The sequence below is a fragment of the Coturnix japonica genome, chromosome Z (assembly GCF_001577835.2).
Source record: "Coturnix japonica isolate 7356 chromosome Z, Coturnix japonica 2.1, whole genome shotgun sequence".
NCBI lineage: Eukaryota > Metazoa > Chordata > Aves > Galliformes > Phasianidae > Coturnix > Coturnix japonica.
The window spans coordinates 48,836,643-48,864,372 of record NC_029547.1 but is presented as its reverse complement, the minus strand read 5'-3'; the positions used below and the strand labels follow the sequence as shown (position 1 = coordinate 48,864,372).

At 39.0% G+C, this 27,730-nt stretch overlaps 1 protein-coding gene across 1 annotated transcript in view; it reads right to left on the bottom strand.

Annotated features, from left to right (window-relative positions):
• Positions 1-843: 843 nt before the first annotated feature.
• SLC44A1 (solute carrier family 44 member 1) overlaps positions 844-27,730 on the bottom strand; it is a 68,378-nt gene continuing 41,491 nt past the window's right edge. The window contains exons 6-16 of the mRNA XM_015849614.2: positions 26,497-26,666; positions 24,659-24,748; positions 20,489-20,616; positions 19,252-19,438; positions 18,248-18,413; positions 15,303-15,459; positions 14,931-15,014; positions 13,717-13,854; positions 11,414-11,650; positions 9,857-9,937; positions 844-7,646 (exon numbers count right to left, since the gene is read on the bottom strand). Of these exons, the coding sequence (XP_015705100.1) occupies positions 7,623-7,646; positions 9,857-9,937; positions 11,414-11,650; positions 13,717-13,854; positions 14,931-15,014; positions 15,303-15,459; positions 18,248-18,413; positions 19,252-19,438; positions 20,489-20,616; positions 24,659-24,748; positions 26,497-26,666 (1,462 nt within the window). The 3' untranslated portion in view covers positions 844-7,622. The remainder of the gene's footprint in view (positions 7,647-9,856; positions 9,938-11,413; positions 11,651-13,716; positions 13,855-14,930; positions 15,015-15,302; positions 15,460-18,247; positions 18,414-19,251; positions 19,439-20,488; positions 20,617-24,658; positions 24,749-26,496; positions 26,667-27,730) is intronic.

Below are 27,730 nucleotides of genomic sequence, written 5' to 3'. Positions count from 1 at the left end.
GAATAGGAGAATTAACTTGCATTTGCACATACCCCTGCTAATAAGATTTACAGGTGTTGTTACAGATTGCTTCTGCTCACCACCCACCTGCAGCTTTCTGAGCTCCTCAGAACATCTCTGCAGAACGGAGACCCTCCTTAGGGGGCAGCCAACATGTACAAAGCATTTCATAAAGAGCAGCTGGCCCCACATAATTTGGGGCAGTGCTGGGATGAACAGATTGCGTAGCTATCTCAATACAGAAACAGAACTTCCTTCACCTTTCCCTACTCTGCGTTCTCCCAGGAGCTGTCTCTGTATGGCAAAGCACACTAGCAAGTCAGGTGCGGCAGCCTTAGCAGCCCTGACAGTGTTGTCTCCTGACCGTGAGCAGAGGATTCTGCATGTGCATGACAGAGAGTGAAGGCTTATCAACCTGCTCAGTGTGGGACTGACCACCCAGGAGCCTGCATTCTGGAGAGGCCAAGGAACCTGGCCATGAGGGAGAATTAATCTGCATAATACAGCATAAGGCATTAACAAGGCATTCCCATACCCCCAAGAAATATGAGGAGCAAAAGATTTGTGAGAAGAAAGACAACATAAAATAATACTCTTGCTCTGCAAAACCCCATTTAACCACCCAGCCCAGCAAAGCACTTGTATAGCACGGCATTTCTTGGCACCAGGACAAGTAAGGGAGACAGAAAGCCGCACACAGCTCTGCTGCAGCTTCCCATCCAGAGGGCAGGCCGGCACAGAGCAGACCTGGGTGTACTCTGCTTGCTTTCAGGGCTGTCAGACCGCATTTCTATGAGGAAAGGTGGCTCTTAGCACCTCACAGAGACAAAAAGACTTTCTTATTTAACCAAAAAACAAACTTTATTTTGATACATTAAAAAATCTATACATTTCTTAGACTAAAATACAAGTTTTGCATCAGTATCCTGGCACAATGTCAGTTTACACAGAAAATCTAAGATTAGATCAGCACTGTTATATTTCCCTTCTCTTCCTGCATTCACAGCTTGCAGTATAAAACATTTCTAGTTCTCAAACAACAAAAAACAGTCTCACACTTACTTTTCCCATTCCAAAAGGAGGTGGCATTCCACTGGAAAAATGGAGCAGTTGTTATTTTATCTTAGCTGAATGTACATTACTCAACCAGACTTGGGGTTTAGCTTCCCTGTTAGAACTGTGAGTGAAAGAGGATGAAAAACTCATGTTTTTTACACGAGGCTTTGATGGGCTACGACAACACAAGAATGTCTGGAGTACTGTCAAGCCTTTAACATTTGTTTGGAAGATTTTCCTTTCTCCTTATCAGAGTTACTGTAACCAGCAACACAATCCAAAGTACAAAAATAATTCCTTTCTGTAAGATTACACCTTTCTTGCTCTGAAGAACAAAATAAAAGCAGGGCACAGGGGACACTGCTGTGAGATGTCTGTGAAATGGAATGTGAATTTTCTTTACTATGAAGATTCTGTGAACTATTTTCTACCTGTGAAACTCTGCTCTCCACGGCTCCACTGGCCTCCGGCATTTGCTCCCTGGCCTATATTAGAAACAAAAGAAGCTTTTGTTGTGTTCTTCCCCTTCTCCCCCTCCACACAGATGACCCCACAGTTTTTCTCTTCAGTTTGAGCAGGGACTGATCCATCCCTTACCAACACTGGAGCACACAGAGCATTTATTTTATAGTTAAAAATCATGAGTTTCACAGGGACTCCAGTCAGTGAGCAGCTTTTGCTGGATTTCAGGAGTCTCCAGCTTCACAATCACACTGGGCCTTTCTGAAGTGGTCATTTCCTGCCCATATTTCAATCAAGCAAGAGGGGAGAGGTGGCAGGTGCACTTAAGGAGTGGTAGCCACCGCTGCTGCTGTAATACTTCAGAGATGCCAGAGCTGTCTCTGAAACTTGGGACGTTTGGCTAATTCTGCAGTGACCTATTACTTTTTTTGCTCAAAATTTTTGCAACTTTGATTCTGGAGGGAGCCTACAATTTTGCAGACAGTTACCCAATGCTACAAATACCAAATTGTGCTCAGTACGTTCACACACGACATGATGGCTTCAATGAGACATGGGAGTAGAACGTGATGGAGTTTCTTTGAGTTTTCTGTAGTTCTGTTTTAGCTGATTTCTCTCAAATGAATGCCAAGTATTTTAACCTCCCAATGGATATTTTAGATGGATTCACGCTACCTATTATCCCTGGAAATATTCTCATAATCCTAATGTCTCTAAAGAGCTTTGGCTTGGTTGCATCAGCTTGCAAACGCTGCAAGATACCTCACAGTTCCATCCCAGACCAGAAATTCTGCATTCTGTGTGAGACCCACATTACAAGAGACAAAGCTCATCTCTTCTCTCATCTCTCTAAATATAAATAAAACTTAAAAAAAAATTGTAAAATAAAATATTGAGAACAGTATTTGCTACAGAGCACAAGAAATATAAAGTTACTAATCTCCATTATCTCTCTTGTAACGTAATGGAAATAACAGCAGAGATGAAACAGTTGGAAGAGCACTGAAAAAATTCAATATTTAGAATAAACTTCCATCACCCCAACAAAAAGCTGAGTGCAAGAAATGCTTCAGATTAGTCAGTTGGGTTTTGTTTTGTGAAACAGTATTTTTTTCCATGGAAGGGAAGGAGTTTCCTCCTTTGGGAAGGAGCTATATTTTTACACAAAGATGAAACAGAACTTCAGTAGTGATAACGTGACACACAAGCTGTTCAAGAAACAATGGGATTGAGATGTTCAGATTTAGTAAACAGTATCTGCACAGGCAAAGCCATGATTTACAAAACTGGGCTGTGCACCGTTAGGAATCTACTTTTAATCTCTAATGTTTCTTAAAATGACTGTGCCGTGTTCGATACATCATGTAATATGCATTCAGAACCAAATGATCACTGGATGGTGATGACGAGTATATGTCTGCTACATGCATTTATTCTGACTCTGTAACATACATTCATAGAATACATCATAACTACTCAGAGCAAACCACTAAAGTGCAGGCCCTGAGGGCACATTAAATATGTTGTCTTCAGCACTGGCTGCTCAGTTGCCAAGATGCTGATACAGACAGGGCTCATTTCTGCTTTACATCCCCATTTTGTGCTGAAAGAGTAAGAGTCAGCATACCCTGCTCCCACCCTAAAGGGAGCACTGTGGAGCAGACTCATCGCCTACTCTGAAGAAAGCCCTTTCAGAAAGAAGTAACCACCCTGAGAAGGTGCTGTACAGAAATGTGGGAAGTGAGTCTTGGGTTAACAGTTAGGTAAGTGGACCTGGGGGCTGGGTTTGGCTGGCACAGAAATAATTTTCTTTATGGGAGCCCCTATGGTACTGTGTTTTAGATCTGTGATCAGAGCAGCGATGGTAGCACACAGTGTACAAACCCACTGCTGAGCGGTGCTCCCACAGGGTCATGGCCTTCTCTGTCTCTCCCTTCCTGCAGAGGAGTCTGGGGGTGGGCAAGGGCTGAGGGGAGACACAGCTGGGAAAGCTGGCCCAAACCACAACAACAATACTCTGTGCCATGGAATAACACAGTCAGAAATAAACTAGGGGGAGGGAGAGACTCTTCCACAGTAGCCATTACTCAGAGATTGACTGGGTATCAATCAGTCTGCTGGTGGGACATGGTGAGTGATTGCCTTTGCAACACTTGGTTGATGTTGGTTTTTTCCCCCCTCGATTTTTTCCCATTACTTAATTAGCTGTCTTTACCACAACCCACAATTCTGATTCTTCCCCCAGCCCTCCTGGAAAGGAAGGCACAAGAGGAGTAGGGGCTTACCTGGCAGGCAGGGCCAACCCCATAACAGTATGTACTTGGTTTTCCATTTGATGTTGTCCTTTCTAGGACAGGCTTCCTTATAAAGAACATCCTTGGGTTACCACACCAAGCTAAGGCCACACGTAAAACCCAGTCTTGTTTTTGGCAGCTGGGAGCATGAACACAAGCTCACGGAAGGCTGAAGATGCAGTTCTAAATTGGCCATACCACGTGCTGAGTTTAGCTGCAGAGCAGCACTGAAATTATAGAAGTAATGCACTGCACTCCTAATCACAGCAAGCACAGTGATGGAGTGGGATCACACACACACACAGAGAAAACCATCTCAGAATTTCAGCTCTGCACCTACTCCCCCTCCCATTCAGTCCAGGTGATATCATAGCCTTGGGAAGGTGAGAAGGCATGGGATAAGTTCGGTGGGACAGGGGAAGCTGACACTCAGCCGCTTGGTACTCCTTCACTGAAAGAGCAATACAGAAACAAGAGCTAAAAGAACAACTAAGATTCTTTAGGGTTTAAAGAATCACAGGGGCTTAAAAAGGACCTCATCTGGTTCAAACCTCTGCTAAAGCAACAACAACATGTTGCTCAGTCTCTGAATAAGACAGAAGATAACCAAATGAGAAGACTAAACAATTAAAAGAATGGCAAGCATTTTCCTTTGAAGCCTAGCAGATTAGAGGCTATGTCCCAGACTGTCTGCAGAAACCAAATGCTGGGAACCAGTAACTACACTGGCACAAATTACCAGTCCTCAAGCACTGCTTGGTTCAGTGGACTTTCCAAGGAGATTATTTCTGCATCTGCTCCTCTTGCAGTGTTACTCCCAGTGCAGCATCACTCTAACTGGAACAGACTGCTTCCCACAAAGCAGTCCATACACTGATGGCAAAAAAAGTATTTAATCCTTCACAATTGGAAGTCCCCAGCACCTTTACTCCAACTAGGGATTTACATTCCAGGTGTTCTCCACTACCTCCACTAAGGGAGGTAAGCAGAGTTCAGGTTTGCCCTGAAAAATTTTTTTTTTAGACTCCAGTCTTCTACTTATCTCCTTGCACAAGACCACACTGGAAGAGGACAGTTTGTAGTCTGGTTGCAATTCACTTCAAAGAACATTCAAAAGCTCTGAAGGGCCACTGGAAAGCCTGCGTGTTGATGGAATGCATTTTGGCATGACTGAAAAGCTCAGCATGCCCGATACACACAAGAATGGTGCATATGATTTTATTAAGAACTCCGTAATGATATAGGTTTGTCACTTCAACATTACAGCTACCCATAGAAAAGTGTTGCCTGTATCTTTTAAACACCATGTAAATAAATCAAATTTGTTCTTAAAACAGGATAAACTGCTATAAAAATGGTGCACAGTCAAGTCATACAAAAATACAAAATTTGTTCCCAATTGCAGTTCTAGTTGCGATTGCAGAGAAAAGCTCCCACTTCCAGTGAGCAGAGAGCACAAACTTGCAGAACTTGTCACGGCAGATATTTGTTGTCAAAATGAGCAGAATCCAAGGCTTTGATCAAAGCACCTCCAATAATTTCCAACAAGACGGAAATTACAGTTCTCTGGAAGCAACTGGGTATGTGAAAAGTCTCTTAGCCTTGGAGTCCAGTTTCTAGGATTCATATGAGCCAGTTTTTTAATTTCTGTTGCTAACCCCCACTGATCTACACAGACAACAATGTTCAGTGCAACTGCAGCTTTAGCAACAGCGTTAACAGCAGGAATGCTTTCTCTCCACAAGCTTAAGGCTGTTTCCAGGGCTTCTTCTAGATAGACTGACTTCTAGCTCACATTGAGAGGCCTCACCAGTCAGTGCTCCACTCTGAATCCTAGGTTGAAGTTCTAGTTCAGTTAACACACACATACACACAAATGTATCTTACAACTTCACTACTTAAGAGAGCCCTCCTGATGTCAGTGGAGCTGATGTGGTTTGGTTAAACAAGTGTCTAGTGCTTGCAAGACTGGGTAATTCTGTCTTCCCACCTCCCTGGCAGTTATCACCTCTAAACAGATTTTTTATTTTCTTTTCATACAGTTTGGTTTCTGTGATAATGAAAACAGTAAGTCATTTTAATTGGCTTACTGAAAGAAAACTAAACAAATGTAATATCAAATGATTTCTAGAAGCAAAGGTGAAACATTTCACTATTGCCAAAAGGTAAGAGCACTGATTAGTTACGTGACAATCTATTTTTCAAACGTCTGATCCTCTGAAAGGAAGCACAGAGAACTGCTTACTCTTTAAACCATGAGTACAACTGAGTTTCTTTAACTAGACCTCTCCACTCCATTGCAAAGCTTCCACAGAAGGGCTTTTCTCTTTCAAAAGGTTTTCTTGAATGGAGTGATCAAACCACTGAGGCATTGTTTATTTGTACAGAGCTTATATTTAGTGCAATAAGTTTAAAAATTCTGCTCTGAAGTATTAACTTTACATTAACAAAAATAGTTTTCTTAAAAAAATTGTAACAAAAGGACTATATAGCATTGACAGGTCATGAATTCTTTACACGCTTTTAACCATTAACCATTACACTAGGCTGAACAAAATATTAGCATTCGTATCTGGTGAACTCCCAGACTGAAAGAAATGCAGTTATCTCAGAATCACACTACTACTGCTTCTTCTTTTTTTTCTTTTTTTTTTTTTTTGCCTTTTTTTTTTTTTCTCCCAAAACAAAACCAAAACAAAACACGTTCTCTTATCATTATTTGATGACTTCAATTAACTATCCCAGGCAGTTACACTTCCAAAGAAATGTTTCTCTGCCCTTTCCTGTTTTAATCACCTGCTACAGTACATAGAAATATGGGTGAAACAATAGGCAAGGAATGGTCCCTTACACATCCCAAACCTCTCTGACATTAAATGAAATGAACTACAGTGTACTTGTTTGTACAGTATTACAGTTCATTTCTCCTTCTATCCTCAGCATGTTTACATCAAGTCATGAATTAATCATGAGTATGACTAAGACTGAGCTTTAATAATCTGTTCTTTGAATTGCTCATATGCAGAATCTATGTCCCTAAAGGAGCACTGCTGACGTTTGAAGGAGGCTAGTGAATTCGGGGCCGGGGGGGGGGGGGGGGGGAAGAATTGGTAAGAGGGTAAGTAGGGTAAAACATTAAGTAAATTGCATATAAAAATCATTATTCCCCATTTTCTAGTTTCTGCTGAATAGGAGATGCAAGGGCTCCCACACATGTGAATACCTGAGGAGTTGGTTATTGTGATATCTGATACCGCTAAATAAAATTGGGCCCTGCCAGGGCTATAAAATAAAATGACTGCTTATAAACCAGTTAGAACTGAATTAACTCTCACTAAAACTACCTTTTAAAAAGCTAAATTTAATACTTTTCTTGATTTGAAGGTTTTGCTTATGTGTAGCTGTCCTAAATTTAATGCAAATTTAAACAAAAAACTCTCAGCAGATTAGCCATGTCATTGGAAATCTGTCTCTAAACCCAATTATCATTAAAATTATCTTTACAATGATACCTCCTCCAGATTGTGAAATATCAAGCAGATAAGAATCAACATTTCTGTGACTATAATGAGTAATCTTTTTTTTAAATGGAACAATGATAAAGCTGCTTGTAAAAGCCACCCGTATGAAAAGAGTACATGTTTCACAAAAATAATTGTTAAAAAAAGTATTAAATCCCTGTTCCTTTTCTCTGATTTTGGCTGATTATATATATATATATATGTGTGTGTGTGTGTGTGTGTGTGTGTGTGTGTGTGTATAGATATATTGTTTTGGAATGTCAATGGGTTCCAATATGGCTGGCTAGTTTCAAGATGAACTTGCTCCAGAGGCCTAGAAAACAAAGTCATACAGTATAGTCTTAGACAAATGACATACGTCAAGAAGAAACTGAGTCAAAAGGGTCACTGGAAACCATAAAGAAAGTACAAAAACGTTTTCTTGACAGTCGCTTTGGGGACCAACATTCTAACTGTTTCCTTACTCTGGTATTAGCATCTATCTAAAACAGAAATGCATTTAGGGAGCTCCATTTTTAGAACTAACTGTCATGCCTAGAAAATAACCATTTCAAGAAAGCTGAGGCAAAACAGTAATGATTATTTGGGTTGTTTTTGTTGTTGTTGTTTTTGCTGTTGTTTGCTTCTTTGTTTTGAAAAAAACTGAACTGATTTTGAATCATTCAATTTTGGGACCACAGGTGCTACAGTTACAGAGCAGACCTATTAATGATCCTAATCCAGATGTATCTGAAACAGTTATCATTGCTGTGGTGCAAGGCATCAGAAACTTCCCAAAAGTAATAACTGCCACCACCTATGCTGCATACAGCCCCTGTCAGGAAGTGAGGACCTAATATTCAGCTGGGTTTAACACCCCAAAATGGGAGACCTCTCAGGAAAAGAAGGCCCCATAAGTTACAAACAAGACTATCAAATGAGCAGCAGAACTGGGAGTAATTCAGCACACGACACTCAAGTGCTCAGTGTCTTCTCCAGCAGTTCTAGGAGTTCTGATCACTGCCAGGCTTAAGTGCTTACAGTCATGTTTCTACAAGAATAAAACGATGCTTGACTTGCCAGTACTTCCTTTGCCTTCTTACAAGGGAAGTGGATATAAGCTTTCATAATGAAGCTTTAGGTAGTCAAGTACAGCTCTGAGTACTGGTCTGTGCAAGCAGTGAGGAAAGCATAAGCAGAAAACCACTTAATCTCTATTTCAAACTACTGATTCACATTAATATAAAATTTTGGAAGGACAATTTTTTTGAATGTGACTAGAGGGTTTGCAAACCCAATTTTCAATCATTTTAATGGTAGCTTCATTGTTAGACCACTTTGAAAATCATAATGTAAGTGTTTGAACAGTATAATTACTCCCTGAAGGAAACAGGAAATGATAGAAGAATTTGTTTTTAAAACGTACAGACACAGAAGCATTTAGGCATAAGCAAATCTAGAAACTGGTATGCTATAATGAAATAGCAAACACGCAAAGCTACACATCTATCAGTTCTACAGCAGGAATTCATTCCAGCTAGGTCAGAAAGTGCTCATGCAACATGGCTTCAGGTATATAATTGAAAAAATTATAATTGTTAGCATACACTTATTTGGATCCCATTAGATTAACAGACTGTCCACTTGGTGAAGAACTGAGTTAGGCCCCAAATACTCTGAGAAATTAATGACTGAAGACAATTGTATTTCACAAAGTCATACTGCACAATGACAAGTCATACCTTGCCCAGCCTGGCTTTCCATCATATGCTCTCAGTTCTCCACCTTCCAAACTGATCCACCTATCTGTTACTTGTATCATGTAAGGCTGTTCCTTATTCCAGGCTACTCAGACATGCAATGCCTTCCTAATAGGCACATCATAAGTAAGACAGGCTGCGGAAGCATAGATGATGCATTGTTCACTGTCTGCATATTTGACAGTGTGAGATGGAAAGAGCACACAAAGAGACAAGCAACATAAGTAGTTGGCAATAAAAACAAACAACTGGGAGAAATGTCATTTGAGCAGGTTGAAAGGAATCACTGTACACAATCCCTTGGCACTGTATAAAATAATTTGGTGACAGCTTTAAATGCCTGGTTCTACTTTGCAACAATGGATGTGCTCAGTAGTATTCCTCAGGCTTTTACAGTGTTTGTAAGACAAACAAAAATAGCTTATTTCAAGACTGAAAAGCGGATTGAAGTCAGAATAGAGAGTCATCTCATTTTGTAAGTTCTCAGCAGTTAGGACTATCTGTATACCTCACAGCATTCACTAATATGCCTGATGAAATGATACTGCATTTGTTTCCTATGACACAGTTCCTTTCATCTTACTTTTACAGGAGATGGTCTCAGCTGTGACAAAAACTCTGCCATCCAGGTGATAGGCAAGCTCACAAACAGAAAAAGCAGAACGTCTTGAGTGATACAGAGAACAAAAACTTCTCCTGAAGAAGTGCAGTCAGTAAAGACAAAGAGGGAGAGGAAGTAAAAGTGAAACTCTTGGAGGATGGCCACCTCCTCATCTGCACCTACCATTGGTTTTAGCTCTCTGCCCTCAGCTCCACCTCCCCGGCCAGCTTCTCTCATAGATTTCCTACTATTCTCCACAAATTCCTGAAAAACAGCAGTAACGTGAAAAGTGCTTTCTTAGAGCAGACTTCAAATGTCTAAACTAAATACAAAACTTCAGAGATGTAACTGCTCAGAAAGTCAATGCGACTTCCTTCTTCCACATTTCATGGGTAAAATTGTCCATAAAATATCTAAAGAGCCACCACAAGGTTCTCCACCATCAAATTCTGAAGGACTGGAAGTCAAAAAACCATCTGTCATGGGGTGTTATAACAACTTTTGTACTGTCCACAAAGTTCTCCTTTTTTGGAGAAGGAAGGTAGGAGGGCAATTGTCACAAAACCAAATTGCAGTTACTAAACCCTGTCCTATGAATTAAGTGTAATGGCAGAATACCATTAAACAAAAGGAGTTGGAGATAATTGCTTGTGAAGTCTTGTTTATTTCCCTGACTCCCCTGAATGCGCATTCTTCAAATTTCCCCCAATCAAAACTACCTATAAATAGACTAACAGAGGCGTTTTTCATCTATTTCTCCTCTTACAGGCAAGCGCTCTGTATCAAATTTCAGTAAACTTCAGCTACTAGCATTTTGTGATACCTACTGTTGACTAAAGAAAAGTGCAATGTTTCTGTGATTGATCTACACTGTCTTCTTTGACAGCATGCTGCATTTTACTACTACTCTGTACTAAAATGCAAGTCATCAGACAGCACTTTCTTTTACCATATACCCTAGATTCTGCAGTGTTTTACCAGCATTTTATGTTAAATTCTTGGCACAATTTTCCAACAAGTAATCAGAGAAAAAAAATATGATGCTAAGAAGTCACGAGTGACTTTCTCCAGCCTACACCTGGGGGTGCAAAGGGCCACTTAAAGTGGTAAAACCTTATAAAAAAACCATCTACTCATCAAAAAACTGAATGATTTGAGGGGAACAATTTTTGCGTCTTACTCTCCAGCTAGACTGAATAGGGAATAAGACAGGACAACAAAACTGAACTGTGCAAGTGTCTTAACATAGAATCTAGGCTCCAGCACAGAACATAAAACCAGACAGAGAAGGTATTTCTTGTTTCTGTCAAAAACCTTTGATGTGGTCACTAGCTGTATGTGAGGTGGAATATTCTGATGCTTATTTTCTTCCACATCACAAGGTAGGTCCTTTTTAGGAAAGAACAAGAAGCAAATCTTTCTGTACTGTTTTGCTGCCTTCTACTCTGCACTGCATCATTTACAAGAAATGATACCCAAAGGCATGATTCTATGTGAGGACTGCTCATCCAGCTAACAGCAAGCATAAGTCAGCATTGATAATGCCAAATCTGAGAGGCCTTACTAATTATCTAATGCTCATCATATCACTCTTGGCTGATCAAATCATGAACAAGACAGTGAGATAATCTAAATTAAAAAAAAACCTAAATTTATACTCAGCTGGTGCATTCACTGCACTCTCAAGACATCCACCTTATGGAACTACATTCTTTAAATTAGATAGTTATGGGAACTTACCATGAGAACTTTATCCATGTAGAATTCCCTTCCAGGGCTGCCATCATTGTATTTTGTATCAATGGCAAAACATAAGAAAAGGACATCAACAACCATTTCATAAATGGAAAGGAAGCAGTGAGCAACCAGGAATGCAAAGAGGCAGACAATGATGAGAGGCAGCACCCAGGTAGTGTAATCCCGTTGATAATTCAGCAACATAATCCCAGCCAAACCTGTACTGCAGACAATCAGGACCTGAAGAGGAAAACATAAATAATCAAAAGGCTTGCATCATTAGAACTGTATTATTTCAAGTTATGCTTTCCTTGCCCTGCCAATCCTATAACCAGGGGTTGCAGATGCTAGCAATAATAGCACCTTGACATCCTTGATTCCCCACCTCTCTGAATAGAAATGGTGTTTTATACGTTGGTACAGCAAATGCAAATCAGAATAGTTTCAAAGTACCTTCATTACAAAAGGTACTTTTCAGGTCCAATTATATTTACATGCAACTGGTAATAAAAAAATGAACCAGATGTTATCAAACAACTTAGGTGCAACTGCACTTGGTTTTGGTTTATTTGTCTGGGGGGTGAAGCTTGGGGCAATAGTATGGCTTTTATTTTGCTGTAGGAAAAAAACTGGCTAAAACATCTTCCAAGGTACTACCTTGTCTCCATACAGAGAAAGGAGATCAGAATTAGGAATGCTCAGATTCGACTGTAGGTCAGACTACAATGGTTCTACTACACATAAGGCATGTCATATGTTTCCACAAAACTACAGAGGTATTTCCCTAGGTATCAGCTTCATCTTTCAGAATAACAACTGTTGTGGATACTCAACATTTCTAACATTTATGAACCTTCCATTATGAACTAGAGCTGAACTTTGAACTACTGGACGGCTTAACTGTGTCATGAAAACACAGGGCTGGACTGTAGAGGAAATAGGCTGGCAGCCTAACGCTGTTTAATTGATACTATCTTTTATAAACTGCACTGCTCATTTCAACATTTCTGTTACCAGTGTTACAGGAGATGTTCCCTAGCACATTTCAAAATCCTCCATAAGACTGTATTATGTATCTTATGATCCCTAGAGCATTTATATTTTCATTATATATTTACTTCTCCACACATCTCATTGATTTAATTACTGGATTAAAGCTCAGTGCACTGAAGTCTGATTTAACAGAAGAAGAAGAATGTAGTAAGGAAGACAGTTCAGTTCAACTAAAGGGCAAATCTCAGGTGAGTTAAGTGGACAAGTATCAAATTCTAGTAATTTAGTGGATTACAGATCCCTATCACAAAATCATCAGGGTTGGAAAATGCTTCCCACATCAAGTCCAACCATCAACCCATCACCATCACACACACTAAATCATGTTAATTAGTGCCACACCTACATGGTTCTTGAATATCTCAAGAGATGGTGACCCCATCACCTCCCTAGGCAGCATGTTCTAACACCTCACCATTGTTTCTGGGAAGTTTTTCCTCATACACAACCGGAACCTCCCAATTTTAAGGCCATTCCTTCTCATCGGGACTCTGTTATCTGGGAGAAGAGGCCGATCCCTGTCTCACTACAACCTTCTTTCAAACCACTCTACAGAGCATTAATGTTTCCCAAGGGCTTCCTCTTCTCCAGACTAAACAATCCCATTTCCCTCAGCTAATCCTCCTGAGACATTTCCTTCAGACACTTTATTGTCCTTCTCTGGACAGGCTTCAGAGCTTCAATGTCCTTCTTGTACAGAGGGACCCATAACTAAACACGCTTCTTGAGGAATGGCCTCAACAGCAACAAGCACAGAAGAGTTCTTAGAGAGACAATAAGCTGACAGACCACAGGAACTATCCTAGTCTACTTCATTTCTCCAAGGATAAGTAACTTTGTTGCTTAAACTAACAGTTCTTAATTGCAGACTCCTAATACTGCCTTCCAGTGCAATTTTGTCAAAAGTGGCAATCAACAAAGTGCCAACATTTAACAAAAACCCAGAGTGCAGAATTCAGAAGAAATGCCTCATTTCCTTAAGATTTTACATTTCTAACTACAAAAACAAACATATCATCAAAATTTCTCACCCAACTTCACTTGACTCCCTAAAAATATATTCATACAAAAACTGTCATCATCCATCCATTTCTACTTGACCTAAACATACCATCTGCTTACCTACACTAATTTTGGACAGCTCCTTCTGTGCATGGTGTAGCTAGATACAATAAAGTGAGAGCTAAGAAAAAGGAAATTAAAGGCATTTTGTATTTGAGGTACATTGCTAAGGAAAGCTTGCCAAGGCATACCTTTCCAAGGAACAACATAAAATCCCCAACAGTGTTTATGGCAGCCACTCGTAAAGCATTCTCCACTAGAATAACAAAGGCATCCTTTGCTGATGTGCAGAAGTTGGTGCTGTTGATAGCTGTGGCTGTGTATGCATTCTGGGGGAAAAAAAAAAGTGAAGATTTGCTTGATGAAATATATTTCAAAAGGGGAATAGGAAAAGGAGAGAAAAATTGGGAAAATGTGTGTGAAGGAAATGAGTAAGAAAAGATACAACTTTTGACTAAGGCCTATGTCATACAGTAAAGATGCCCTTAAGAGTCGTTGAAACAAGGTGTATGTCCCTGATTGTATCAGACAGAAGACGATATGAGGTAGGGAATTACCATTCTTTTCCTTCTTTGCTTATACTTTAAGAATTCACAAGTTCATTAAAAAAAAAAAAACCCAAAACCAGCACTAATTAAAAAGAACTTAAGTATCTCTGCAAGAGGTGAGCAGAGGCATAGCTGCAGCAACAGAATAGTTAGAAAAAAGAACCAGAATATAGACGTGTTTCAGAGTCATGCAAGTCCACCAGGATAACTTCCAGATTCTTCAACAGACTGCATTCAAAGTTAACCAGGATAGTTTTCAAGTTTACACTACTGTTTTCTTCTGATTATATTTTCCCTATTTCCAAAAACAAAGCAAAACAAGGACCACAACAGTATAAGGAAGATTTAGAGGTGTATTTAACAGTGGTGAAACCACAGGACAACTAAATGTCTTTTCCAAGGCGGTTTAACCAGCCTGTGTGTCACAACTTGAAACTTTTTCCATTTTACAGATGACAAGAACTGTTTGATGTTACTTATTGCTTTTCAATCCTGTAAACACGAAATATTAAACCCAGAAAAGGTTCAGTCCCTTGTCATAAAAAAAATATTTTTAAAATCAGATGTAGTCTGACAGAGGACATACAGAGGATCACCTCCAGCCCATAAGTAAATCAATATCATCTAAAGTAGAGATACAAACTTTGCAAAGATCAATACTGGCTTTCATCTTTGCAATGTAAACAAAGGGCAACGTAATCCTCGTGTATTAATTTCAGTTATGAAGACAAGATTTAAGTACCATCATCCAGTTCAGTTCTCAAGTACAACACATTATGTGTCAGCCTAATATTACATTCTACTAATCACATATATCATCATCCCCTAACATAGAACTTGATTACTGAAAATCTTACCTGATTTAAGTAGGTCAGGCACTTTTCTAGACACCAAAGGCAGCAGATGCAGGCTTTAAGCATACAGCGAGCACAAGCATTTTCCTAGGAAAGCACAATATTTATGGAAGCAAAGTAAAAAGACACACAGTAAAAAGAGCAGATCTTAAGAAAATAATATTACTTAATGTTTCAGTAACTGATGCTCAACTTCCTAACTCAAGCAGTTACTCTCAGTCCTATGGTCCTTGCAAGACCAAATATTTCAAAATGACACTTTTCAGCCTCCTGTTTAACTAAATTTTCTGTAAGTTTACGTTAAGTTTAACTAAATTATCTGTAAGCACATCTGGCCTTGAGTTTCAGAAAGGATATGGAAACTATTTCTCTTACTTTTCCTTTGAGTTGTGTATGGATATACATAAGAATCATTCGTGGTATCTTCACTAATGTGATAATGAAAGACCCCTTTGCTACTGTTCCTAGATGGTAACAGACAAGGCGATTAACAGATGCCAGAATAGGAGTAAATGGCAGATTCCTTTTCTCCCTGTTGAAAAGAGAAAAAGAATGATATATAATAATCAACATGCATTTAATGTCATCCTACAGAATTGCTACAAATTCCCAACAGTCTAGCATGTAAAAGGAATTTCTTATCCTCCTTCTAGTTGTGACTGTATATTGTTCACTCCACATAAAACACTGATAGCCTGTACAAGTCACAATTTTGGCTCAATTTTACTGGTCTTATTTAGCTATTATATCTTCAAGTAATCACGTATTAAAAGAACAAGTGTTCCCATCTTGAGAGAAAACTACTTTCATGCAAATTTCATACAAAAAAGGTCAAGGAACAATCTTCATCACATAAAAATAACTTCTGCGCAACTTTACCATGAAACGTTAATGACTGAACAAGTTTTCCTTATATCTTCTTCCAAATAACTTTTAGAGCTCAGGTGTGGGAAGTCAAATTCCCCTTTGGACATAATCACATAAAAGATAAGGCCAGAGCACTACACCTAGGCACCCAGATCACTATCTCCTTGGGAAGTAAATGAGTGAAGACTCAGTGATTATCACTTATCATGTTGTGATCTGTTATTGCCCAAGTTGCAAGAACTCTTTCCTGCTAAGGTGAATGAATAGCGAACATATCTAAAACATTCTTCCATAGTTATTTGCTGTGGAAATATCTTCATGCCCTTTACTTATTACCAACCCACTTTACTATTCAGAATTATACTTCAAAATTCAAGAAAGAATAACAGTATGGAACAACTGATAATTGCTATCTTAAAGTAAAATTCCTATTAAGGAATGACAGATTCATTTAAAAGTAAAACCATACACTTTCAGGTGATGGTAAACACATATATCAATAGAGCAAATGAAACACGGGCATTGTTAACCTGCAGCAATACAAAATCTTCCTCTTCACTCCATGCATTCATAATTCTTCACTTTTTACAACCCTGCAACATCTGGTAACAACTTCTCAGATGTATTTCACTGCTATACTGGAGGACATCATTATTAAAACAGTCTCTCTCTTCACAATAAATTAATTTACTTGTCTTGCTTTTGATATATTTTAAAGAGAGTAGGGCAGATAAGAAATCAAATATAATTCAGATAACAGTCACAACTAAAAAAAGACAAATTACACACTTGGTGATTAAGCGCTTCAAAAAATATTTGTATGATTATTTAAAAATCCATTAAAACAAAAATCAGACTCTTCATAGCATATCACAAGAATACAGTAGTGTTGATGTTTAAGTTTTATCCCTTAAACTTAATCATATCCTTCACACGAAAAGCTTTTTATACCAAAACACTTTCTGAACCACATTTGTACTTAGGATACTAATATACTTTTACGTAGGAACAGCATCATTCAGTTCATACCTGAAATAAGCAAGTTTTCCTTGATCAGTTAAATCAACACTGTGAAATACTGCGTCAACACCCTTTACTCATCCTGTTGTTTAATCAGAGCGCCTGTATTTATATTGCTTGGAAAAGACTAAGAAAATCTGAAGATTTATGCCTGAATAATGATGTGCATTTTTGTCTATTTTACATAAGTGATAAACAGACAATTAGCATTGTTGGTTCTTTTCCTAACCAAAAAATATTGCAACAGTTCTGCTCCACAAACCAAAACATTGTATTTCAAATAACTGAAATACCATTTTTTTTCCCTCACGAAATACTAATAGTGCAATTGATATCAGATGGGCTTTTTTGTTGTTGTTGTTTGTTTGTTTTCTGTTGTTGGTGGTTTGGTTTCTGTTTTGTTTCGGTTTTCTAGGGAAAAATGTGGATCCTAAATGGCTTAAACAAGATTCACTTATTTTGTGTACATTTTGAGCACCCTTAACTTCAGAAAAGTCTTCAAACACTAGAGACAAGACTCTAAAGCTTGGATGAATTTGTTTGGACAAACCTATGATGAAATGAGTCTTATCTCTGTGAAATCAAATTCCAATGTCCAAAGACTGATAAAAAACACTGCTTAAGCATTAGTACTGCTTTCTTGAACAGCCAGCAGATACATGCAGAATAGCCAGCGTAACATCCTAATGTTCTGATATCCAACTGGGGACATAAATACAGCAATGAAATAGGGAGTTTCAATGCATACATATTTTGTATCACTTTAGTATTTGTACATTATTTTATGAGAATCTATATGTAAATAATCAATCTATTAAGACCCTGAGCAACCTGAAGTAAGAATGACTAACTTAAAAGCCATAGTTTTACAATTAGAATAATAATAATAACAAATTGCTGTCGGTAGTTTTTCAGTCTCTATTGAGTTTATCAACACTAGTTATTAGCATTTAAGATAGCCTTCTAGCTGCATTCCTTTTAAGTGGACAATCATCTATGTTTTGTGCCCCAGTGGCACAAGTGTTAGGAATGCTGCCTTGCAACACCGGAGGCCCTGGGTTCGAATCCCCCCTGTGGCGCAAGTGGTAGAAGTGCCGCTCTGCTACACAGAGGCTCGAATCCCGGGGGCTGGACTCGATGATCTCTAAGGTCCCTTCCAACCCGCACGAGACTATGATACTATGATACTATGATGATGATGTTTTCACAGTGTGCACATTACAAGGTAAACAAGACCTCAAATCCTAAACACCCAGAATGTCAGCAAAACATGTAATCATAAGACTTTGCATGATATAAATAAAGTCAATACATTTCAACTACTCTCCAGTTTTCAGGCAGAAAGGAAGTATTCTCCACAAAAGCTCTATCTCTCATTATTTTTCCTAACTGCATTTCTAGGCTGTTTACATTAAAGCTAAGTTTATCCTTACCTTGTGAAATAGTATGTCACAACAGCTCCTGCCACTGTCATCTGCTGACAGGCTAGGATAAATTCACTGATCCAGATCAGTCCTACCACATGGTACCACCACATGTACTTCAGGGGGCCTGCCATGCGAAATTCAACAAATCCTTCTTCATTTGGGACAGGATTACCTAGAAATTAATGAGGACGAAAAAGAATCAGTAATTAGCTGTTCATAACCATTCAGAGAGGAATGACTCTACATTCTGCTCATGCTACTAGATGCAAGATTTAGGAAAACCAGGAAGACATATCTTCTGAGACAATCAGTGTAACAGCATTTGAAAAAATACACTAAATTTTTTGGAGCATATTCAAAATCTTGCAGCATTTTTAGTTTATAGCCATACGGTGAAAACTTCCAAGACTAACCACAACTACCTACCAAGTACCAAGAACTCATATAATTACATATAATAAAAATAATTTTATTATGTAATCATTCCTGGTTTGTCTGTTTTATTCTTGATACAACTTACACAGTGAGACTGCTTAGGTCTACTGTACAGAAAAAGCTCTGTGATACATTTGGATTGGCAGTAATTTTCAGAATTCTAAGGTTCTGGTGATAGATTATAGCCTTTATTGCTCACAATTCACTGCAGACTAAAACCAGTACCTCTCATTTTAAAAGCATTTGCTAGGCTTCTCTACTGAAGTAGCTAAGACTTGAACCTCTAAGACTGACTAATTCTAGGAGCTCTTCACAAGACCAGAACACAAGCAAAGATCTCATCTATGCTCTCACAGTAGGCAGAAATTCAGAGTACAATGGCTTCTCTCAGAATATCATGTACAGAGAGAAGAAAAATCAAACAATATTTCACTAATAATCTGCAAAATACTGGACTCTTCCAGCATATTTATGTTTTGGAGATAGCAAATGCATGCAATGGCTCATCTCTTCAAATGTGTGAGAACAGGTTTAAATGTAGTCTGTTTTTCAAAATAGGCCTGGGAGCTGCTTACCTGTAGTACCAAGGAAAAGTAGGACTGTGGTCCAATATGTCCAGAAGAGGATAAGCACAAAGAATGTCCAAAATGGCTGGAAGACTAGCAGTGGCAGGTGAATGAAGACCTTGCCGGCCACATGGAACAAGGCAATAGTGAGAGCTACTCGTTTGCGCATAACTAACATTATCAAGAGCAAGACGACCTAGACGGAGAAGTTTTACAAATCAGATTTTAGAGAACTGAAAAATAAGCAAGCAAATTCTTTGCACAGTTCGGCTATTTTAACACAGAAAATTAACATATGCTCTATTTTGAGAGAACAAGATCAAAATGTAAAGCCTGGGTCAGCTTCTTCTGGTGAGCTATTTTCAAAATTACACATTTAGGTAATTGTAATCTCAAATTATTTATTTGGAATCATCATCAGCTACAGGCTTACAAGAGTACACCAGATTTTACCCTCAGTTACGCTGTTATAGCCAAGGAAATAAGCAAGATTGGAAGATTTAACAAAGAAAGCAATTTTAACATACATTTTTGGACATTGTATGGCAGACTTGTCATGTAAGTTAGTCAAACATTGACAATTTTTAGTTGCAAGATCAGTGAGTGAAAGAAATAACAAGGCTGAGGGAACATACAGCATTCAGTAGTGTTAGTGTTTCAGTTCACAGAATCACAGAATGGCTTGGGTTGGAAGGGACCATATAGATCATCTAGTTCCAACCCCTCTTCCACAGGCAGGGTTACAAACTACTAAATCAGGCACTAGCTAATGTTGATCAGGGCCCCATCCAACCTGGCGGCCTTGAGCACCTCAAGGGATGGAACATCCACAACTTCTCTGGGCAGCTTGCACCAGCACCTTCATAATGATCCTTGTTTAAGTGGAAGAAATTTGGGAACAAGTATTTCAGAAATATGAGTAGACTTTTAAATAAACTGAAATTACATCTGTACTGGGAGCCTAACAAAAATCTCACAGGTGAGACTGGATTGGGAGCTTCATATTCAGCTATTCATGGGAGGTCTCTGTGGACATCTTAGAGTACAATAGAACAGATGCAGAGTTAAGAGCTCCCTCCTGATACTAGAACATATTACAGAACAATGCCAAGAATTAAAAAAAGACACTGCAGCAGAACTTGTTGTAGAAATAAACTCTTAAAATGTCTGTGACATAAACCTTGCACCTGAATAAACAAACAGAAAAGTGAAACAAGAAAATCATATGGTAACTAGAAAAACATACCGTGAACACAGTAGCTGATATGGCATAGATCAGGAGAGCCTGAAGATTTTCTTTGGCTATTTGAGTCTCAACAGCACTGGCAGACATTCGTTCTTTAGCATAGAGCCACCACAGGACTCCTGTACCACCTATGTTTTAGAAGAGAAAAACGAAAGTCATATTAAAGATGCTCTTACTATGTGACGGAGTCATATCTAGTAACAAAGAAACTAAAGTTTTTCAGGTGTGGTCAGATACAGAAGACTCAATGAAACAAAAGGATAACTCAACAGGAACCTGTAGAATCACAGAATCCTATGAATTGGAAGAGATCCTTTAAGATCGTCTACAGCTAGATCAGGTTGCTCAGAGCCCCATACAGCTTAACCTTGCATGTCTCCAGTGATGGAGCATCCACCACCTCTCCGTGCAACTTATGCCTTATCACCCATATCATAAATAACTTCTTCCTTATATCCAGTCTAAATCTCCCCCTCTTTTCATTTGAAACCACTTGTTGTTCTGTCACCACAGATCCCAGTGAAGAGCTTGTTCCCTTCTTTCTTACAGTCCCTCATTAGATACTGAAAGGCGGCTACCTGGTCTCCTCAGAGCCTTCTCTGTGCTGAAAAGCCTCAGCTCTCAGCCCGTCCTTGTGGAGGAGATCTATCCCTTAGATCATTTTTGTGGCCCTCCTCTGAATATGTTCCAACAGGTCCATGCCTCTCCTGTACTGAAGACTGCACATCTGGATCCAGTGCTCCCAGTGAGGCCTCATCAGAGCAAAGGGGCAGGATCACCTTGCCTGGTGACCACAGTTCTGCTGCTGCAGCCCTGGATACAGCTGGCTTTCTGGACTGCAAGGGCACACTGCTGGCTCAGCAGTGCCATTCACCACTACGCCCAAGTCCTTTCCAGCAGGGCTCAGTGCTGTCTTTACATCCCCCAGCTTGTAATGACAGTGGAGGGCTGCTGCAACCCAGGTGCAAGACCTTTCACTTTGAAGGATGGAGAAGTGCTCAGTTCTCCTGTCTTCTCAATTTGATACACTCCTTCCAGAATCTCACCCCACTATGTCCACTTAAAAATGTGCTGCTCTTTCTGTTTTAGGGTGAAAGTGTGTGAGGTGACTAGTTCATGGGAAACTCTAGAAGTTAGATAACAGCAGTCGTTAGACAAAAAACAAGGGAAGTAAAAGTGAAGAAAGAAAGAGTGATAGAAAAAAGGGTTAAATTATACGGCATGATGTATGCAAAAAGGGGAAACCAAGAGGGATCATTGGGTAAGGATACAAAATATCAAAGGGAAAAAGAGGAGACTATAATCTCCAGGAAGATCTATAGAGAAACAGGGACAGTCTTGACCCCGAAAACAGCACTTCAGGTTAATGACAGAGCTACAAGTCCATCAAGACAATGTCTTTCAAGACACTGAAAAACATCACTGAAAGGTATTGTGGTCTGAACAGAACAAAAGGCCAGGAGGCCAATACAGTATGATACTTCCTTCTAACCACTGTTATGAAAACCTACCTTTTAAACCAGTACTTCAATTGCATATTTTACCTGCCTTTCCAAGGTAGAAATTTTCTTAAATACAAGATTCCAGCCTCTCGATGAAATAAACTTTACTGCTGTTAATTATCTTCTCCTCAGAGTATTCTTCTCTGTGAATCATCTGCGTAAGCTTATCTAGAGATCATGCTGTCTTTGCTGAAGGTATTCTACCGAAGTCTAAACTGGAGGATGCTCTTTTTGCATCTAAATAACCACACATCAAATAAAGAAGTATATTTCAGAGAGGACATGTCCTTTTTCAGTCTGTGTAATAGATGCAATTATTTAGAATGTTATAATAGTAACTTACAATAAGATCAGATATTCAGCTCTTTCATTCACTCTGGTTACCCAAGAATCATGGAACATTCTGAGTTGGAAGGGACTCAGTAAGAATCTGCCAAGGAAGCTGTAATGGGTAGATGCAAACACAAAATGCTCACCCTGCAAAGAAATGTGCTGCTGCCACTTCTTCAATAAAGAGGGCATGGGTAACACCCTAGGAACCATCTAAGCTTTCCCACAGTCCACTTCTGAAGATGCTGTCTGTGTTCTGGCCACATCTGCATCTCACCATACTGCTTACAGCTTATCACATATGGCCTCCTTACTGCCTTTCTTGTACCAAAGAACCACAGAATATTCTGAGCTGGAAGGGACACTCAAGGATTGAGTTCAATCCATCATCCACGATACACTACCCAAAACTCAAACCCTATGTCTCAGAGCAGAGTCCAAAAACTCCCTGAACTCCAGCACTGGGGTTGTGCCCACTGTATCGCCCTCCATTCCCTGTGAGGAGCTGTAGCTGCTATGAGGGCTCCCCTCAGCTCCTCTGCTCTGTGAGGAGCACACCACAGATCCTGCTCACAAACCTTGCCCTCCAGACACAGCCCTTCTTCAGAGCCCTCCTCTGGATTATCTCTAATATCCTGATGCCCTTCCTCTACTGTGGCAGCTGACCTGCATGCAGTGCTAGATGCGAGGCCACACAGTGCAGAGCAGAGGGGGCAGCCCCTCCCCTTGCCCAGTGGCAGCGCTGGGCCTGCTGCACCACAGGGTATGGTTGATCCTTTGGGCTCCAGGGCACACTGCTGCATCCCGTTCAGCCTGCTGTCAGACAGAACCCTGTGATCCATTTCCAAGAAGCTGCTCTGTACTTCTTGTCCTCAAGTTTGTACATGCAACCAGGGCTGCCCCACCTCAAGTGCAGAATCCAGCACTTGCTCTAGTTGAACTTCACGCAGCTGCTGACTGGCCAGCCCTGTCAAGATCTCTGCAAGGCCTTTGAGGAATTCCACAGCTCCCCCCAATTTGTTGTCATCTGTACATTTAGTACGCATTCAAGTCCTGAATCTGGGACATTTAAAGAAACATAACATAAACTCTGAGCTCTGTGGAACCCTACCAGATATAATCCCTTTACTGCAATATTTTCAGCCAATTGTTCATTTACCATAATATCTTTTTGTCAAGCTGGATATTTTGTCTAGAAGAATTCTGTTAGAAACAGTATTGAAAATTTTGCTGAAATCCAAAAAGCTTATACCAATTGGCTTTAATGATTACATCCAGCTGGGCAAACTGCTGTCAGTTTTAATTACTACACATATATTCTTACATTCTCCCAAAGACAGTATTTAAACTCTATGTTTACTAGGTGCTTTTTTTCCCTCTGTCCTCAAAGATACAGAGTTTCTTATTAATTTTTAAGTAAAGGAAATATATAACAAAGCTTCCAAAGAAAATAGATATATTTTTTCTCTTTTCTGTGGTCACGGGTCCTGGGATCAGTAAGCAGAAAAAGAAAGTGATGGTCTGCATTTTTTTTTTTTTTCCTTTTTGAATCCCTTGCTAACACAAATTGAAAATTACATTGCTAGTATTTAATAATTCAGTGGCTTTATTCTTTTTCCTTCTCGATATTCCTCTGCCCATACATCATATATCTGCTGCTATCGAAAACTGAATAAGTTTTACAAGTACAGAAGATAATCTTCATAGAAGCTAATGCAGACTAAGAATCATTTTGTATATATGCCCAAGATGTCAAGGCTGGTTCTACTTCACACATTATTTAGGTCATGCAGGACATCCTAGGTCAATGGAAATAGGACTTGATTAGAAATTCCAGAAAACCACCCTTGCTTCCTCTCCTCAAGGACAGATCTTAGACAGGCCTACAATCGCCCCTAGGAGGACTGAAGGAGCTCATGAACATGTCACAGTTATACGGACAAATTCATGTCCTGAGATACCCTGAGGCCACATAAACAGCAGCTGCCCTTTTATTCCCAAATGCCTGAGTACACCCAGTGGGTTGGTAAACTATCAACACATCCAGATCAGCCTGCTGATATGGCTGCAAAGTTAAGGAAAAGGCAGTGGTTAGGGCTGCATGAGTTAAGCTGAAAAGCGGCTTGCTTGCCAGGCAATAAGAGCATGAAAATCCCTATGGAGCAATATGCTATCTGAGAGAGTACTGCAATTACAAACATGTATATTGCAAGGGGCTCAAATGAAAGCTGAACAAAAAGGCACAGTCCCAAGGCAGAGCAGCATCTTGCTAGCCTGTCAACATGGAAAACAAATATGAGAACAAGGCACCCAAAACTGAGAGATGAACACAACTTACCAAGTGATCCCAGAATGACAAGAATTGTTAAAATCCAGACAAGTACTCTTGAAATGTACCTGATTATAACCATCAAAATCATGGACAACACTGAAAAAAAATAAAGAAAAAAAGACAAATGAGATAAGCAGAGCAATTATTTCAAGTAGGGACAGCCTTTCTAATTCTTCCACTGCACTAAGATCAGACTGCCTTCCAAAATAATTTTTAGGCAGATTTGTTTTCTGCGTTCTACAGACTCACTGCACAGACACTTAAGGAAATCAGGCACCTCTACATCTCCTGCTTTGGTGCTGCTGATCAAAACAAAAGAGAGCATAAGTACATGTACATGGTACACTACATACAAAACATAATGTGTACGTACAGACAGATGTATTTAGACAATGATATAACAGACAGCAAGACATGTTAGTACTCTTGAGTCTAGTAACATGAGCACACCTCCTCAAGAACACAACTTATTGTTTATTTTCAACATTCAAAATGAGTTATTTAACAAGCTCTGTTCATACAGCTCTGCTGTCATTCGGGGAGTACATATTAGACATCTTCAGTGTCAGCCAACTATAATTCAGGGAGTAGTGTACATTTCCACATACCTACTTGTACACATTAGTAAGCTACTAAAAACAGGCTTAGAGAATCACGCTACCTAACCAATTATTTAAAAGTAGTTTAACTATGAAAATATGAACAAATGGAAATTATCATACAGTTTTCTCCTTTAAGTTAAAATTAACTGTGTGTGAAACACTGTCCTAACTTCTGACTCCTAACCCAAAAGTAGCACTAATAATTCAGCCACTAATTTTCAGAATAGTCTGGATAGTTATTTTGCCATTACAAGGTAAAACAATAATCAGCTCTCTAATAGAGAAACAGAGAAAAGATAATCAATGGTATTCTGTTTCTGACAAGTGGTATCTAGCCTCTTCTTTTTATTTATTTATTTGTTGTAACCACAAAGGCAGATTAAAAGAAAAAGGCTTGTTTTTCAGTTACAGCTTTGTGGTCTTTTATTTTAACCTCACACTGCTCATACACATGGCTAGTGTCTGGGACTTTCCATCTCATACTTACTATACTTGTTATTCTAAGCGTGAAGACTTTACACTTAGTAGGTGTATACTCATTAGGAAAGTAATTTATGTGAGTGACTAGCATCCCACTTTAATTTACAATATTTTGTAATTTATATAAATATTTTGTAAATTACTACAGATCTTCGGTCTTGTGCAAATTGTCACTTTACAGGCCAGAAAAGGCTATATTTTTACTGAATACAGTAAAGTAAAAGCCTCTATACATCTGGGAGTTTATAGATTTTCAGGCAGTTTTTCAAAGGCCTGATGTTGAATGTTTTTTGGTTTTTTTTTTTTTTTTTAAATTTTGGGGGATGGAGTACATAAATCATGTTTCCTTCATAAAATTCAAGTTTCCCTGCACAATTAATTAAAATTAAACAAACCCAAACAAGGAGAATACTATTGTGTACCTCTCTGTCCTTTTTATTTGGAAAGGGACTTCAGTTGGCAGAAGATGAATATTATAAAAGAAAAATGTGAATATTTTAATAAAAATGAGGAGAATGCAGGTGCTCTGTTAACTACACAAAATCTAAAGTTAACTAGTCAACTGCCCCACATCTTCTATCTCCCATCAGTGGAAGAGGAGGAAAAAAAAAAAAAAAAGCACATGCACTGCTTCTGAAGAAGCCATCTAGCTCTCAAAAAATGCTGTAATACATGTTTGTTTGTTTATTTCTCATATTGTGATTAGAGGGTGTTAACAATCTCCTACTGCAGTAAATAGCTAGTAATGAGAAAAACAATTACCTAGTGACAACAAGCAAAGTCCCATTATAATCTCTTTGCTGGTCATAACTCCACTAATCAGCCTGTGTAAGACACTACTGTCACTGACAAGGGTGATCAGGGCCTCTGCAAACTTGGCATAGCAGGAAATGTTCACAGGAGCACAGCGATGGAAGAATGGAATAGGTGCACTGGTGACACAAGAAAAAAAAAATCAGGAAAAAAAATTACTCCTACTTAATATAAATGCCACATCAACACACAAATGAAAGGTGAATAGATGCAACCACTCCACCCTCATAACATCATAACCAGAAACCATGTGTTGAATGCACAAGTGCTGCTGGAATGAGGATGATCATAATGGGAAATGATGTCGTTCTTACAAGTAACCCTGTGAAGTAGGAGCACATATTCCAATAGCATATTACCCTCCCGCCCATAAACAGCAAGGCTCAGAAAATGTATGTTCCTATTTCACTGAAACATATCTCATTCAAGTGTCACGTGGTGAACCAGCAGCTGAAACAATGCCTCTTACCCATGTTGAAATGGAGTACTGGCTAACATTTGAAGCAAAGAAATCCCAGAATGACAATACTACTCTTAAAAGGACACACTGCGCTTAAAGACATCAGCATTTACAACTGTTGTCAAGCAAAACCAATACATACATTTTTAGTATTCCCCCATACTACACTTATTCTTCTACCAGAGATTACAATCACATTGTTTAGCTTTGTTAGTTATTAAAATAACAAACTACACTCTCTGCAAAAACATGCAAAGATGTCTCTATGACTTCATTACTCGTTAACTGCTTTGGAAGCATTCTCTCTCAAAGCGCTGGTGCTAGTATTAATCTTTTTCAAATGCTCAGCACAACATGCTATCAAGTCTATAAGAGCAAAAATAAATATAAAAGAGCAAAAATCTTCACATGAAAATTAGATAATTATGTTTTCCAAATGTTTCCCAATTCTGGATCACAAGCAATGTTGGATCTCATAGTGGCCTACTAAATATTTGTGCCAATCTTCTCAATTGCAGTTTAGATGTATATTCCATAAATTATATATTCCTTTTTGTAAATTGATCCAATAAAAGAAATTTATTTTGTGCTAAGTCAATCTTTTAACATTAAATTTACTTCATCCTCTGTAATGTTCCTTCCTTACAAGATTTCAGTGGATTGCAGCAGCAATGCACACAGTGTTTTGCAGCAGCAATGCACACAGTGTTTTGCAGTATCCCT